This window comes from Grus americana, chromosome 3, assembly GCF_028858705.1.
Source record: "Grus americana isolate bGruAme1 chromosome 3, bGruAme1.mat, whole genome shotgun sequence".
Taxonomy (NCBI): Eukaryota; Metazoa; Chordata; class Aves; order Gruiformes; family Gruidae; genus Grus; species Grus americana.
Window position 1 is genome coordinate 106,042,539 of NC_072854.1, and position 18,401 is coordinate 106,060,939.

Below are 18,401 nucleotides of genomic sequence, written 5' to 3' on the forward strand. Positions count from 1 at the left end.
GCCTGGGGAACTAAAAAAAGAGCAGGAAGCAGCAGTATCCAATACTGAAACTCATACTGGTAACTAGAAAATTGTGGGAAATTACAGACTTTAGTTAACAGTAGTGCTTGATGGTTTTGTAACTATTTAGTCTTGGATTTAGGCAAGGAAGTAGACTGAAAAAGAATACAATTATTCTGACCCATAAAGTTGTAACAGGACACGACATTTCTGCCTTTTTTTTTCCCCCCCTCCTCTCTGTCTTTTTAATGACCTTGAGTGCTTTAGAAGTTTAATCCTCTTCAGACAAAGTTTGACGTTACTTCTGCATTTAGGTGGAAAGAGATTGAGTTGGGAATACTGCATCCCTGCTAATTTAGCAGCAGTCAAAAAAGATCTACAGAGTACTTTCAAAGTCACTGAGTAAGTGCAAAAAACATTCAAATATCCTGCTTTTAAGGACAGATCAAAGGCTTATTTCAGCACTGCCAGAATAAGAATTACCATTTGCAGACTGTATATGATAAACAAAGGAACCAAGCTATTGTGTGCCTACCCTTCTGGCAAAATGGGAATTAGAATGTTCCAAGTCCTTAAAGGCTATTAAAAAAAGACTTTGGCAGTCTTCAGCCATGGGGTATATAAACTACCACCATTTCATAATAACACCTTGTCACAGGTGCTAACGCCTCACTGAACAACTGTGCCAGGAACATACCTTGATGCCAAAACTGGTTGAGCCACTGCTACCCTACTGCTGGTACTATTATTTTTACAACAACAATAATTTTATGAGAGAAGACTTCTTTTGGCACCATGGTGTCTCAGACTACAATGCTGACAACATACACACTAACAGTCATGAACAGTAACAGCAACCAACTATAAAAGCTACCATGCATGCAACCACTCTAAAAAAAGAAGCATCTTGAAAAGTCATTTTCTCTCCATTAAATTATACTAATATCGATTTAAGAAGATGAGATCTCACATGTCACAATACTGGCCCAGTGGAAGATTCCAGGAAGTTCTGCTGGGACACATATATTATTTAGATTTGTATTACACAATCCCCCAGCACCTCTATTCAACATAAGTATGACAGAAAAATATTCCCTATAAATGTCAAATTTATAAGCAAAAGAGCTTTTCAGGCACCACAACTCTTCTGGTTTGTGAGAATCATTTAAGTATACTAGCCAGTATAGGCTATGGTTCTCCTAGAGGTTTCCGCTTGGACATTTCGTTCTTAGGATGGTAAGAGTTCTTTACTCTTTACTTCACTGTTCTTTACCTGCAGTGTGCTCCTATTAAGTACCCAGACCATACTGGCAAAATTTAATTAGGTGAACGCTGCCTCTTCCTAAGCCCCATAAACCATGCATAAACTACACCAGAGAAAAATCAGTTTCCCCAATTTAACCACAACTTCAGTAAAAGTTGTTCTGATAAAAGCTGCATCAATTGGAAACTATATTTCTCCACACTAACAAATGCAGGTATCACAGAAGTTTGTAATTTAAACCTATCCAAAGCATTATTCATACACACAGCTGATACCCTTCTGAAGCAAGAGATCCATCCTATCCAAACTGCATAGATAATTGCCTCCCCTAGCAAAAATTGGATGTGCCAAGCTTTGCTGTTCAGAAAAAATTATTTGCCCACACGATAAAAACAACTCCTTTACCAAGATAAAATTCATTTCCATTTACAGAATTTGCAGATACATTTATAACCTTCGATTTGATAATGATATTTGTTATCCCTGCCTTTGCGTTTTCTTTACGTTTGGCATTTTTGCCTCAAATTAGCTTTTTTCATCAATGTCACTGGCTAGTAATACACTGCTGAGTTCATGCCTTACAAATTTCCCAGCTTCCCTCAAATATTAGTTCAACCCTCATTACTCACGAAAGCATTGTAATTTTAACTATTCTGATATAGTAAAACAGTACCTCTACCACTGTAGCTGAAAAAGGCAACACTGACTTTTTAAAACTGAAAAATAAATAAAAAAAATAAAAAAAATCCCCAAACCATTACAGAGGTACTTTATACCAACATAATGGTAGAACTGCATCCAGTATAAGGCTTATAAAGCGATGGATTAATAATTGCACAGATGTTTATTTCATATATGCATGAAAATGAGACCCATAAGCGAGTGCTGAATCAGTGTAAATCTAAACCCAGCAAAACTGGGAATTGGGACCAACCTGCCACAGCCGAGTATTCACATCTTGAAATTAACATCTGAGCAACATTTACTCTAAACTGGTCCTTGTAAAGCTACTAAACTACTTGCACTCAGCTGCATCTACAAGAGGAGTCATTAGCTCAGAACAGTGCCATATATGCACACTGGCCCTAAAAGTATTCGTCCCACGTATACCTGTGGTACACCTGAGGTGGCACTGCAGGAAGTCGAGCTGGATGTTTCCTTCAGCAGTGTTGGAATTCACAGCCCAAACTACCAGTCAAGAGATAATGAGGAGTTTAATGTCATCAGCAATTAGATATGAAGGCCTTGAGAAACACGAACAAATAAGGCTGCTTGACATAAATATTTGCGCTAGCGTAACTTATTTAGCAAGAGATCTCTTTTCTAAGGCAACTTGATGACACTAGGTACTAACTCCCTTGGTACATCCAACTCTACCTATATATAGATGTGCTACATTGTATAACCTTATTCTCTTTTCTACATTGGATTAGATAGGTCAGAATCATTAAGTTCATGCCAGGAAAACCTAAAAAAAAAGCATCTACTGGTCATACTTTACCATGTACAAGGCCTGAAAAGCCTGACAGTGGTGCAATGAATTCAAGAGATGGGAAAATTTTCCTCAAAATCATTGAATTTTTTGACCATTGGAAAAAACAAAAACCCTCATATTTGCCTATTTTAGGTGATTTCAGATAAATTTTTCCTTAATCTATAGGACCCAAGCAATCTGTCAAGTATTTTAACTTTCTCATCTTCCAATTTATATCCAAAGTAGCTATGCTACTAGTTTTGCCTGTTAAGCTATTTCTCATCAGAATTTTACATCTTGTCCTTATTTAATATATGCAGGTATGAACCAACTAACTGTGTCCTGTTGTTACTAGTAATTTGCCAAATACGTGCTCTAGGCGCAAACATTCTTTCCAAAATTCTGGTACCTAAACCAGTATGGTTTTACCACGATGGACTAGTAACCCTGTATTTCAGTTCCAATATTCAGAAAAATGCTCATAACCAAGAAGCGCAACATCTTCATGCATATGTTTCCTTCTATACTTGACAACAAAATCCTTTACTTCTAACTCTCAGCATCCAGAGTTCAAATTCAGGATGAGACAAGTTCCTTGCTACATATAAAACACAAGACTTCTCCATAATACAAAAAAAAAAAAAAAGTTGGCTGTAAAACACATAGTGTTTGTAAAGTAGATGTCAGTGTGTCGCTTAAGATGCTGCAGGAATTGCACAAGCTACCAAAAATTGAAGAGCTAGCAAAAGGGCACAGACAGCTGTCAATATCAAAGTTTGACAAAACGTGAGGGAACAGCAGAACAGCTTCAGGCTGAGGGAAATGAGTTCAGAACATGAAGCCCAGGAAGCAAAAAATAAGCAAATGGAAAAATGATTTAAGATGAGACAGAATCCTCAAGGCAAAAAAAAATTAAAAATAGCGGAAAACTATAAGGTTGCTTTGGATAGAAAAATCAATGCAAACAGCAAAAAAACCCATAATTTATGGTTTAGTTCTCTTGTTCTTTTATGTTCCAAGGAGATAATCCAAAGTCCAATTAAGTCAAAGGTCTTTCAAAGCATTTTACAGCAACAGTACCAGGTGCTAATTAAGACATTTTAAAGAGGTTGCTTCATCTCACTGTCACAAGCATGTGGAACAGATTAATTGATCAGAAAAGGTATGGATTTGAGGAGACACTGTAATTTTAAGTACAGAACAAGTTAGTTATAGAATTCAAATATGTAAGAACACATGATTTCATTAGAAGAGAACCAAGGATGTCTGATTTCTCTTGTTTATGATTTTTGGGTCCTTACCTGGCCTGTTTGTGGCAGCCATAATGAAAACTTGCTGACGATTCTCCAGACCATCCATCTCTGTGAGCAACTGATTAACTACTCGGACACTGGCTCCTGACTTTAAAAGGATAAATTTGTCAACAAAATTGAGGAAACAATGGGAATGTGAATATTTCAAAGTAAGAGAAACAAAAAATCTACTAGCTCCCTGCCCTGAAATACTATTCAAAGAAAAAATTTCTTTTTCACACTTTTAATGTAACTGCATTCTAGATTTCTACTATCATAGACTCAGCTTGTTTCCACCCCAAATTCACGCTACCTGTATACCCACCACACATTGAAACATGTGGAAAACCTTTTCTTTCCCATTAAAAATTATGGGCTCACTTAAATAAGTACATATCGATATTTATACTAATCATTCTTCCAAGAACACCCAAAACTTCTCAGTATTCAGGTTTTGGAAAAAAAAAAGTTATCCAAATATTTAAACCTCTTTGCTTTCAGTAGCTGAGCTACTCATAGTTAAATGTTAACTCCATAGTACTGACATGCTACAACCACACTCAATAGCTTAATCTGAATTTCATTCTAGAGTTGGGGAGACAGAGAGAGAAAGCAGAGGAGCTGGAGAACAAAAGTTCAATTATGCAGTAAAACTGCACGATGATTTTGACAAATGTTGTTCTAAGTGTTACTGTTTTATTTTAAATGTACAAAAATATAAATCCACCTATGGATAATTAGAATATGTGGTGAAAATACACACGGTTCTCAAAAAGCCAATTGAAACACCAAACACCCCTGAGTTTCAAATAGGAATCTCAAGGATTGTCACTAGTATTACAGCCCAAGTAATGCAGTCTCCTGCCCATATAGTACCTCCACATGCTTAAAGGAGGCTGTGAAGGGGAGGGGTGGGCTTCTAGGCACCAAGTTGCTGCCTGCTGCTGCCACCACAGACATGAGAGATAGTGATGCCGAAGCACACTTGTTCCCCCTCCTTGCCTACCATCTATGCCTACCGTGGTACCTAGTACTGGACACCTTCATTTATGGCTCTGTGGGAACCACCACCTCAGGACATTCAAGAAGTCAAGTCTGACCTTTTCAGCTTGGCTATCTTTCATAGGAAGTAAAGTACGCAAAATTCAGAAGACAAAGTACGATTCAGAAACAGTTGATGAAACTTCCTCTCCCTTACAGACTAGAACTATAGTCTTTCTGTTAAAGTCATTGATGGCAGTATCTGAACAGTACTGTACTCAACCTGTCTGTTGAAAAAAAGCATCTTTTCTTTCAGCCATCAACATACATGCACCAGTACAGTATCATAAAACAGATACTCTGCATAAAAAACAGAGCAGCTTTCCTTTCAACGCACTGACAGTTTGCACTAAGAAAATAACCCCCCCAAAAGCAGAAGTAAATTCTAGGTGTAGGCAGCTCCTATTCCAAAACACAAAAAAACAAGACAGAGAAAACTTCATGGGTGGAATAGCTCTGAAGTCTAACACATTTCATGTATGCTCCTGCCTCAAATATTTTCATGACCCAGTTCATGTTCAAATCAATACATACTTCATGCAAGCATTACAGTTGCAAGGAGGTATCAGGATTTGGCAATAAATTAAACATGATATTAAACTGCACTCCTCCATCTTTTCCTATGGCTCTACACAGCCAAGTTGGTGGACATACACACATTTTCTGGATGTTATTTTCTACATATATATAGATAATGAAAAAAGTATTAAGCCTTATAAAATTTGGCCAACATTTTTTCTCAGATATAAGAAAGCCAATCAGATTGTTTTTCTGAACATATTACCCTTCTAGGTACTTGTGTTGCTAGCACAATGCTACAAAAGCTGCAACTGAGATTATTAATGGAGATATCTTAAGACGGACTCACTTCACGGTCAGACCTCCGAGGGCACAAAGCATCAACTTCATCAAAAAATATAACACAAGGGGCTGAATTCCTGGCACGCTGGAATACCTGACGTACAGCACGTTCACTTTCACCAACATACTAAAATGACAAATCACAGCAAAAGAATGTAAGACATGAAGATTTTGCTTGGAAAAAAATGTTAAAAAAAAAAAAAGCAGTTTTAAACACTATTTGAGGTGCTTTGCAAGGAAGGAGTGCAACCTGCTAACCAGTTTACTTCTGATAAAGTTATCCGTATTTCCTTACTGATCAAGATTTACATGGGAACTAGTTGTCACTAGCTCACTTTTGACAGTTTGCAGTCCATTCAGAGTTTAACAGAATTCCTGCTTTCTGGGGAATAAATCTAACTCAACATCATTCTGCTGATGAGAATTAACAAATACAATCTCCATTAAGGACCCTGTTGTTGTTCGACTGTTCATAAAAAACCCAGTGAGCAATCTGAACACAATGAACATCTGACATACGTATAGTCATTGCCTGAAGACGGGCGTTGGTGGTAGGGAACTGAAAAGTAAACCAGAATTTCACTCTGAATGGTGAATTGCAGGGGTGAGGGTTGCCAAGTAATAAATGCAAACACTTCACTTTTTCCAAACAAACATGTTTTGAATCAATTTATGTCTTAACACAGTCTCTGAATCACAGCCAGACCTTTTCTCTTTACTCCACAAAGAAGTAGGGCTCCTCACTAACTCAGAGTTATATTTCCTGCCTGTATGGGTACTTGAAGCACACATAAAAAAAAAAGTTCGAGAAAAGAATAATGAAATCCAGTATTTTTGTTTTAGCTTCCACATTATTGATAAACAGGTAACTGCCATGGTCTTCCAAGATGTAGGCTGCAGCCATCTTGCTCAGTTCAACACATTCTCTTAACTCTAAAAACACTTTGAAGTCCAGTGCTTCAAGAACTCAGACTACAGCACTTTCATCTGTTAACATTTAAACTCTTTAAAAATTACTTTGATCAACTGAAAAAAAAACAAACCCAAAACAACCCCACATTGCTTTCCAAGGTTTCAAACTTCCATTACGGAGCTAAAATGACTGGCAAAACACATTTCTGAACTTGAAAGCTGAAAATTTTGTTTTGCTTAGTGAAAGCTGCTGATTTGCAGTTACTGATCACCAACTGTTCTCACTGTAAATTTGAATTTTTGTTCTTCTCCCTGATCAACATAAAAACAATGATGCATGTAGTTGGTCATCTAGAAATCCTAATTCAGTCAAGAAGGCTCCATCTGCCAGGTAACTTGAACCAAGATATATACTTAAACTACCCAGATAGCTTTTTCCTTTTCACATGAACAACTTCACTGCTAAAAACTTTAAGCAGAGGTTAAGTGAGGCAACTTCATTGCACCAGGATCAGTTGTGTAATTACCAGGAATTTTGCCCATGATTTGGGCAAGAATTCCATAAATAACAAAAGCACAATGATTAGTGCATACCATATTTAGCAGTTCAGGACCTTTCACAGATATGAAGTTCAGTCCAGACTCATTTGCAACAGCCTATCAAAAAGGGAAAGACAGAGGTATACATAAACCACACATTTTTCATGTCATCTTTCATTCTGTCCATGAAGCAATGAACAAACTTAAGGGAAGGAACATAGTTATCAACTGTTTGTAAAATACAGAAAACAGCACAAAGTATAATTACACGCAATTAAGAGTGGGAGGGGGGCGGGGAATTTAACAAGGTGTTCTCTCTCTTTAAGGAGGCAGTGTTCCAGATTCACACCACACCTCCCTCCCCCTTACTAGCTGAAGAATTATCAATAATTAGTGGGAGTTAAAGAGAGATTCAACTACAGAAGAGCACTGGAAGACAAAGATGAGTGGCAATCTGGAAACTTGCATAATTATATGCATTTATACGGGGAGGCCATAAGAACTGAAATGTTCGAGGAGAAGGAAAACAAAAGTATTTTCATTAAGGTAAATATAATAAATAGAAATACATAAATTTATATAGTGTGGAATAGTCTACACATTAGTAGAGTGCAGACTACTTCCAAATACATAATTTAGTTACAGTGAAATATTCTGTATAAGTGGTTATCTAATAGAGTTTCTTCCCATCTTTGCTACTTTCTTCTTAACCAACTTAATTCTTTCAAGTTTTGCAATAATTCCCTCTCAATTCAAGCAAAATTGTAACTTTATGACAAGAAAATAAATAACTTTAGCACAGAGGCCCAAATTGAATTTTCTGATGAGAAGCAGTGCAAAAGCCCTATTTCTGGCAGTATGATCCAGACTCAGTCATTCCTACAAAAACATCCACTTCAAGAAGAATCTCCAGTATTGTTAAACATGTTCAGAAAATGTATTACCTTAGCTAACAGTGTTTTGCCACACCCAGGAGGCCCTGCAAGCAGGACACCAGCTGGAGTAGTCAGGCCCAGAGCTTTAAACTGCTCTGGGTTTCGCACAGGTGCCTATAAAAAAAATTATCATAGTTATCTGTGAAAAAAAGCCAACATGAAACTTTCAGATGATTCTTTATAGGCTGAACAGATAAACAGTCAATCAGCATCTTATTATCTTGCACTGACAAGTACCATTATTCAGAGGCAAAGATTTTATTTATTTAAGTTCTCATCTTAAGGTGTTAGTGTTAAGTATCCCTCTGACTGGCAGCGAGACTGCTAACCTTCCAGCTAAGTATTCTCCAATTTTTTGCGTGGCAGTTGCAAAACTAAGGTTATTGGTACAAAACTTTTAGAATACTTAAGATTCAGCAATAATGAACATACTGAAAGCATGGATACAATCAGTGGAATGTTAAATACATGCGCCAGACTTAACAAATTCAAAAGCAAATTATAGAATTCCGACTATTTTAAATGATGTTACAAAATTTCTAGTTTGTAGCATGTTAGAACTCACGGGCAGCATATTATACCTTAAATAAATATTAAAAAATAAACAAGCATAGTTTTATTTCCTGCACAGGGAGAAGTGCAAAAAGTCTTTGAAAGTAAGGTTAAGACATACCAATATTGCCATAGTCAGCTCCTCCCGAATGTCCTCCAGGGCTCCGATATCTGCCCATGTCACATCAGGAATTGTGACAAAGCCTTCTCTCTTAGCAGAGGGTTGCACTGATGAAAGCGCAACAATAAAATCATTCATCTCAATGCACAGCTGCTGCAGCTGCTCCTCAGGCAAGGGGTCTTGCTTCTTCAGCAAATCCAAAAGTCTCTGCAATTCATCCTTAGGGTACAGGGGAAGGAAGAGAAAAAGTTTATGCACTGGATTAGATTTTAAGAACCATTTTTTAAAGGGCTTTTTCAAAGCAATACTTTCTTCAACTGTAATATTAATTACTATAAAGCAAATTACTCTGTACAATACACATAAAAATACATAAAATAACATTAACAATAATGATAAAAATGTTCCAGGAAAGCACTATGTACATTTAACAATTGTGAAAGCACTGAGTGACAGTCTACAATCTTGATTTAGATACTACAGAAACCGCTAGCACATGCATTGTTTTCAAATTCTTCCTACAGCTTCTCCCACACCGATTAGGAGAAAGTTCTTTCCATGCTGTAATTTCCAAAAAAATATGTATTAATTATATGTATTAATTCTGGTTTTAATAAGCAATTGCTCTCGAGAAAGTGAACAACTCTGCTAAACAGCACAATTTCAACAATTTGCGGAATATTCAGTTACGTATAAACCTTTAAAACTCTTAACACACACTTTTAGATTACACATTTTTATTTAACATAATATGATTTCAAGTCATCAACTCATTTCCTCAGTTTTTGTACCCAGGCCTTGATGAAGTTTGGGCAAACAGACCAGAGATACAGGGTAATGCTTTTCAACACTGTCCCATCTTGCAGACCACAGCGCCCCAGGCGGGTACGTTCCAGTTTCCCCAATCAGTTCCTTATTGGGAAAATTATCTGAGAAAATACTTGATCAAAGAACTTTATACCTTCACAACATAAATACATCCCAATTCTAATACGGAAAGGCAATACCAAAGCAAATTGATAATGCACCACAAGTAAAACTATACCAGGATTTTCACTATAAGATAGAGGGAGAAAAAAAATAAATTGTAAAAACTCTGTTTAAGTTTCCACATTTTTCCAACAGCAATATATGGGAAAAGTATCGCTTCCTACTTGTTGCAACAACTGACCAAAAGAAATAGAAGTGTTTATAGTGCTTGATATTCCTTTTAAGCCTTCCCTCCTCCTCCTAACAGAACCATTAAGAAAAACTCTGAAATAGCCAAGACCATTGGGTTTGTTTACTTGAATTGTGTGAATGATTTTTAAAGGTTTTGTATGTTTATTTTCCCATTATAAACATAATATAATGGTTTTAATGACAATACCCTGTATTAGACTATGTCAGCCTCCTGCCAGCTATCAAAATACGGCTCTGTTAGGATTAGACTTCCTCATCCTCAATAACTCCTTTGATCACAGTGATGTTGATAAAAGCTGCAACTACCTGCCCCTCCCCGCTTTATTTTGGCTACATCAGGCCCCAGGAAACACTGGGAGGTATGCACTATGATTATGTTACTCTAATACAAAGGCTTACTACAGATTTTTACACTGGTTTTTGTTAATTACAGTAACAGTTTTCTTTTACAGGCCTTCTAAAACCAGAATCTGAGTACAATGTGGATTTAAAACCACTTTGTTTTACTTCTCCAGATAAATATTTAGGAAGCCTACAAAATAACAAAGGCACATACACACTATTTTGAGACGCAGGGGCAAGAATTTCTATATAAAGATGCTCTGGTTCACTGACCACAGCATGTTACTTGGGTCACAGAGTAATTCTGGCACTGGAAATGCTATTTTCTGCAACAGCGTTCCAGCTGTACCGCACATCAACAGATAGTTTCTCTGCAGCTCAAGTCACGTCGCTAATCCAACTTTTCTACTGGATACATACTTCTTCCTCAAACTTGCTATAGGTACTCGACACCACATGCGATTTACCCCAAGTAATCACATGGGAAAATAGACTGTATAAATACTTTTAGATTTTGGCTAACTGTAACTATACCAGGTTAGGGAAGAGCCCAAAGCATCATAATAGATATTTCACAGAGGGCACAGCAAACAGCATGGTAAAAACTCAGTGCAAACCTGATATTCTTACAATTCTCTTACAGTCGATAACACTTTTTAAGAGAGATATAGCCACTGTTTTAACCTCAGGTCTGCTAGAAAACAACACAACACAACACAACAGCAGCAGCAACCACCCAAGGGAAAAAAAACACACCTTGTGTAAAACATTAACGCGATTTTTAGAAGGTGTGGGTTTTGGGAGCCACTTATTCAGACCCATTATATGGGTCATTAGGAGTCAAGCTTCTGAGCTGATATTTCTAAATCTAAGTTTAATATTACATTGGCCATAGATGTTTAAGGATTTATGAGCAATGACTTCCACAACTATAAATGGCCCAATTCTTAAAGATATTAGAGGCACATGCTTCAAGAACAAATACCTTAGGAGGAAGTTCTAGTTGTTTGGTATCCTCTTCCACCAGGTTGTCTGTTCCTACTCCCATGCTTTCTTCAGCTGTGTTTCCTCCAGCATGCATGTGTTTCCTTTTCTGCTTCTCAGATTTTATCAGGGCTCTGTTCACTGTGCACATAGCTGCCTCACGACAAAGGGCCATCAGATCAGCACCTACATAACCCGGAGTCAGCCGTGCTAAATGATGAAATTCAAAGGACTCCAGGAGCTTAAGTTTTCGACACAAAGTCCGAAGAATTCTAATCAAGTAGGGAGAAAAAGAATGACAAAATAAAGATGAAGCTGTGGCTTTTTTATTTTCATATGAAAACAAACAGCATTGATTTAAGGTCTCTCTCAGTCCACATGAACTGAAGTAGTACACTGGGAACAGTTTTCACTCAACTAGGAGGTAACCAACACTGAAACCCACAAAACTATGCTATATATTTCCTTTCAGTTCTTAAACAAAAAACAGCATCAACCAGGCAATGTCAATCAGTGGGCAGAAGATAGTTTTGGTGAATCTAAATATCATAGATTCTTTAAACCTTAGTTTAGGATTCAAAATCAACTTAGAGTATACCACAGAGACACACACAAGTTATCCACTGAGGTATTTAACCTTGTATTCCTAATGACCTTAGTCTGCATTGTCTGTTCCATCCCACACTTATTTATTTATTGAAGAACATCCACAACAAACTATTCTATGAGGAGCAAATGAAATCAGACTGTGTGAGGAGTTCTGTTTTTCAGTCTTCAGTATCTTTGCCCTACCATTGTCAGTGGAATGTAACTGCAGATATTTCCTGTATCCCCAGTAAAATTTTCAATAGGCAACACACAGCTTACATGTACACCCCATGTGTTACCTCATCCTCATTCAAAAGCTAAAGTTACACCTACCTATGCAGTTCCAGCACTAAACCAAAACAGCTCTATGTAACTGAAAGGGAAGTGCTATGCTTTACACCTTTTTTTTTTTAATGGGAGTTTTTTCACTCTGTATCAAGACTGAAGTTTTAAAAACCTCCTTCGAGGACCACCAAGACTGCCAGCTGTTCTAAGCCAAGGACAACTGAAAACTATATGAATAGTCAAAAAAAAAAAAAAAAAGAGAGAGAGACAAAAGCCAATGTCACCACACAAATACTGGCACTGAAGAACCCTAAGCAGAGGGATAAAATCAACTTGTTTAAAACAGCAAAACATCTTTTCATTGGGAAAATATTTTGAAAATGCAGTACAAACCAAAGAAGTGAAGATCATTAACATACTTTCTAGTTACAATGAAAACTAGTTTAAATTATTTCCAGATTAAGTAATGCAAATACAGAAAAGTAACGAAAAGAACGAGTTATTAAACTATTCAAAACTCTGAAATTATGTTTCATCTGTTTGCCTCCCCCATTAATAAGTTCCATCATCTCTTATTTAAATCTTTATTAGTGATATTAGCTTGGTTCTCAAGAATTTTTCAATCTGTCTGACAACAGCTGTAGCTAATCAAGTGACTCAAAGTATAAAAAGTGAAGAACTGTAAACGGCTCATTCCAAATTTGTGTCCTATATATATTATTTTCCTTCATGTGCTTCATACATGCACAAGAAAACACTGCAAGTAAAATAGGATCTCCAGGTACACGTCCTCATCCTACTCCACCCCCCTAAGGCTGTAGAACCACAGCTACGCAGTTCAAATCATGCTTTCAGCAAGACTGATTTATTACGTGGTAAATCAGCACACTATAAGGACTTCTGTTTCTATATGACCCTTTAATTTGGGGGGGGGGGAGAGGAACAGACACCCCCCCCCCCCAAACCACCCCAAAACAGAACAGAAAAGCAGCAGGGGGGAGGGGATAATTTAAAAAATAAAGTGAAATCAACAGTTCCTGTAAGCCTACACCTCCAGGAACACAAATACAAACAATTGTACAAAACAATAATACAAACAAATGTGACTGTTGTGAACAGTCTCTAGACACTATGATGGGTTTCCCATTCACAACTCCTATCCTTTGAAACAGTGCTATTTCTGGGAACATAATATTTTTAACATGAACCTAAGAAATAACATAGAATCAGAACACTCATCAGTCAACTCTTTAGTTCTACCTCTAACCATTTGCGTGTTTTCTCACAACCAAGAGGAACGTAATTACAATGGGGCTGTAGATACGGAGGAAGAAGAAAAAAAAAAAAAAAACCAACCCCAAAAAGAAAAAAGTGGAGCATGGCCAGAGTGGGGGCAGAAATAAAAGGTGGAATAATGGCCAGTACAACACAAAGTGAGCAATGCTGCAAGCAGAATAGTTTGCTTTTCCAACCTAGAAATAAGATTAGTTGAGCTAGAAGGAGCTTATCCTTTAACCTTCCTTTCCTTCCCGTAACAAGATAAGCAAGAGCTGTTTTCACATTTCCACAACGGCAGAAAACACAGGAAGGGAAATGAGTAGCAATTCCTTTTTAATTAAAAAAGCAATTTATTTTTTTTCAATCTAGTCTGACAGTCACAAATGTTTGGAGCAAAAAGGGCTGGTTATACAAACCAGGATGACCACAGCTCAGCTTAATGCCTGGACCGGTGTATTTCCACAAAGAATGGAACGGAAGAATCTAGGGCTGTTGCTTAAGGTATGTGCTTCAGAGGACTAACAAAGAGGCTATACTTAATTTATATTCCTAATAAAATAGTTACATAGGGAGCACCAAAGACAGAATGTTAACTTCCTGAACAACAGAAAAAATACATTTAATTCCATCATCCATACTGTTAAAGCACTTGAAAACCATTAACATAATGCTAAAAGCAGATTTGCACACGAGAAAGGAGAGACACAGCTACCAAGACAAAGAGTAGATGCACACTTCATGTCTTCTGCACTTTTCAGTGTGTGCTGAACTATAGGGTGTGTACAGGCACAAATAGGACTAAACACAATAAAGTACTTTTCCTTAATTTGTATGTTAACTTACACATTATTTCCTTATTTATTAATTAATCAAAAAGAAGTTTAAACTTTATAACACATACTTTTCTCTTGCTGCTTCATCTGGGATCCCTAAACAAATTTCTCGATCAAATCTCCCAGCTCGCCTCAGTGCCGGGTCCAGTGAGTCAGGTCTGTTAGTCGCTCCGATAACAAGGACCTGGGTAGTGGCAGCCACGTTGTTCAAGTCTAAAGGAAGGAAGGAAGGAAGGAAGGAAGTTAGTACTCATACTCATTGTCTCAATTTTGTCCTAGTATCTATGTGACTCTGTTTCTGCAGCACACAATAATACTCAGAACAGCAGAGATAACCAACAGTCATCCTAAACTGCTGTTCATCCTTATTTCTATTACTTAGGATTTGCATTTTGCACAATCAAGCAAAAATAAGCATTTCAAATGACATTTGACACATTCTCTCACTATATCTGTTTACAGAACAGACAGGCTTATATAATGCAGTACAGACCACTGTGAAAATAACGTAGTAACATCCCCTCAAATTTATTAGGATTTTTCCACCACCACCCCAGGTAAACTGTGCCAAAATACAAAAAAATATTACCACTATCTCCACTAAAGTAAGCACGAGTCACTACTGAAGGTAAGTAGGCAGTGAACCTGATAATTAGAAAGTTTAGCTTAGTATAGATGTTCTTGAAACTGACCATCCATACACGTTAGGAACTGAGCAACAATTCTCCGCTCCATGTCTTTCGATGCAACTTCTCTTTTCGGGGTGATTGCATCAATCTCATCGATGAAAAGGACACATGGTGCACTGGACTAGGAAGAAGAAATATTAATAATTACAAAATTACACTGACACAGTGTATTATGAGAATGATTTTTTTCAATTTTCTGTTCTATAATTATTACTTTAAGTCTGCTGCACCATCGACCTGTCCTGGAACAATTCTGTTGTTCTTACTGACTCTCTAAAGAGCCACCAGACTATGAAACTGTGCTGAGCTGAGGCTATGAAATAATTAAGGCATAAGATTCAAAATGTCTCTATGTATTGTTTAAAATTTAAATGCACCTCTATGTTGCTTTACGTTTTCCATGAATATTCCATTGTAATTGCTTACTTGCAGTCCAAAAAAGAAAATCAGACAAGAAAGGTCTGATTTGTTTTTTTGTTTGTTTTGTTAGTGACATCAGAGCTGTGGAATTTCAAGAGCTAATATTACCGATACACATAATGAAACAAAGGGAGCAGTAGGTGGTCATGAAAAATGATCTGCCAACTTCAAGATTAATACAGAGCCTGACCATGTTCAAAGAGTAAGAATAAGCAATGAGCAACTCCTACAAGTGTTCTAAAATTCCATGTACTTCACGTTCATAAAAAGCCAACACTAATATTGGATAATAACTACTCTAACAGAAAAGGACAGTGTTTAACTGACATAAGATTATTAACATTCTCAAGAAGCACTAGTAGTGCAAAGGAATACTCAAGGAAAACACTAGAATCATCTTCAAAAAAACCCACTATAAAAAAATAGTATTGTAAACCCCATGCATTCTGTGTTATCAGGTACCAACTGCGCCATCTAGTTGTCATTCACTTTTCTGCTATCTGATAGAGGGAAAAAATGCAACTAAGCTATAAAGATTCCACACTATATGCCTAATATACAGTGGAACTATGTCTTTTTTCCCTGCAGAAAAAATGGTACAAAAACTAAATGGAAAAGCTACTTAATGCGAGGGACTACAAGAAAGGCAACAGATTTTATTTTTACACATATTTTATGCAATACATTTAATTTTTTCAAAAATAACTTTTATAGCAACCTCCCCTCAATGACTACACATAAAAAAGATATGTAATTTCTAAAAACTCTGTGCGATCACTTATTTAATTTCATTCTATACAACATCTTAACAAGGCTTTCTAAAAATTAAAATGTGTCAACTGGAAACATAATAACCTAAAAGCTTCACAATTGATCCTTTTGCCCTGTTTAGCATCCTTTTATACAGGAACATACTTTAAACGTCTATATACAGTTGTGGGGGAGAGTAGAAAACGGAATAAAGTTGCAAAGCCAGAACATTCTCAGAGATTAGGAACAGAAAGCTGTCCACATGAAATAAAACATTAGCCAAAGGGGGGGAAAAGGGGGAATCTGCATTTGTTTAAATTAAAATTTATTTCCACCTGTCTGGTTCTCCTGGCTTCTTACTACTTCTGGAAGTCACACCAAAGCAAGACTTCCAACTGTAACTTGACTCCTGCTCTTATGGTATTTGTCCCAGATTTCTTACTTTATACCTAAACTGCCAAAGCCTTAAGTCCCTCACATTCGCCCAAATTCCATGACGTACAAAACCAGCAAAAAAACCTTATAAGAAAAAAAAAAAAAAAGCACAGTAAACTGCTCTTACATCTTTTTTATTTCTATATATCAAGCCAAGCAGCCCCAAACAGGGAAATAATTTACGTTGCTCCCTTTACATTGATATGATGAACTATCTTTTGTCAAGACTTCAGAACAGTAATCTTTGTGCTCTATGATAGCATGACAGTACAATGGAATTCTGGTCACAGAAGGGGAGACACTATGACTTGTGTGCAGCAGTATAAAGAATCACTCACTAATATTCACTCAAATTCAAAACACAGCAAAGTATGAATCTTTACAAAGAAAAGGGCAAACAATTCACAGTGTTATTTCCAATGGGTGTCTCACCACAGCCTGCTCGAACAATTCTCTCAGTTTCTGCTCAGATTCCCCTGACACTCCAGACACTATCTCCGTTGCTGCCACTTTGAGCATCGGGAGCTCAAGCTCCTGAAAGAGACAAGGAATGTTGTATGATACATCCAGAGGTTAGAAATGTTGCTTGTCCTAGAGGACAAATATTTTCCAGTAATACATCTTTTATGTTGATTATGTAATCAAGACTAAATCTTAAAGAGCTCTTAAAAAATATGAGTAGCATCCTCCAATTTAAAATGGGTCTGAGCCATTTGGCCAAGTGAACTGAAATGGATACAAAACCCAGGTTTCCCTAATTCAGTCAGGGAACAACTGCGCTGTCAAGTAGCTTTGCACCTTGGTCCCCAAACCCAGTCCTTCACAACACACATTTCAGTTCATGCTTGGGTTCCCTTCATGAGAAAATTGTCTATTTCCATCTGTAACAAACATTACTTAGCAGTGTAGAAAAGATCCCTATCAGTTTTGGATCCCTTAGTCTTGCTCCAGAAATATCTGCACAGGACTGTACAGTAAGACACTTGTAAAGCTCACACTCAAGGTTTTCTGCTACTACAAATAAATAAAATTTTGATAGACTGTAGCACAGTAGTGCTACATGTAGTTGCAGCCTATTTCAAGCTCTTTGAAACTACATATAAAAAAATTCTAATTTATACAAATCACAGATAATTTGCCTTGAATAACTACTGGTAATATCTTACTTACAATGATTTAAGAAGTAGTCATTAAATTTATCTCATCTCAGAAAATTTTTCACTTGTGTCATGTTTCTTCCCCTAAATTCAGTAACCTTCCAGGATACAAATGCCTGCTGAAGTATTAAATATCACAGATTCATTCAACAGGTACCTTTTTAAGGTAAGGCATTAAAAAGAAAAATCCCAAAACTTTCGAATTAAAACATTTGACATATAGTGTTAGAAGGGTCTAACCAACATTTAAAGTAAATAACATTAATATTTTCTTTCAAAGATAAAAGCTGTACTACAATATTTCATAATTTACATGTATCTAAATTTAAGGTTATAATGTGGCATTTAAGGAACAACTGTACTAAAGACAAAGAAATGTCCATGGTTATCACTGAATAGCCCTAAACAACCCCTAGATTTATAACAAAGACAGACACAGAGCAGCACAGCAGCCCAACCACACACC

General features: G+C 36.8%; 1 protein-coding gene across 6 annotated transcripts in view; it reads right to left on the reverse strand.

Moving 5' to 3' along the window:
- The window catches only part of NVL (nuclear VCP like), a 43,694-nt gene that overhangs the window by 17,777 nt on the left and 7,516 nt on the right, over positions 1 to 18,401 (reverse strand). For all 6 annotated transcript variants that reach the window (XM_054819637.1, XM_054819636.1, XM_054819640.1 and 3 more), the window contains 9 exons: positions 17,211 to 17,312; positions 15,177 to 15,294; positions 14,553 to 14,697; positions 11,502 to 11,772; positions 8,993 to 9,211; positions 8,329 to 8,433; positions 7,439 to 7,501; positions 5,940 to 6,059; positions 4,040 to 4,139 (listed from right to left, as the gene is read on the reverse strand). In XM_054819637.1, the coding sequence (XP_054675612.1) occupies positions 4,040 to 4,139; positions 5,940 to 6,059; positions 7,439 to 7,501; positions 8,329 to 8,433; positions 8,993 to 9,211; positions 11,502 to 11,772; positions 14,553 to 14,697; positions 15,177 to 15,294; positions 17,211 to 17,312 (1,243 nt within the window). The remainder of the gene's footprint in view (positions 1 to 4,039; positions 4,140 to 5,939; positions 6,060 to 7,438; positions 7,502 to 8,328; positions 8,434 to 8,992; positions 9,212 to 11,501; positions 11,773 to 14,552; positions 14,698 to 15,176; positions 15,295 to 17,210; positions 17,313 to 18,401) is intronic.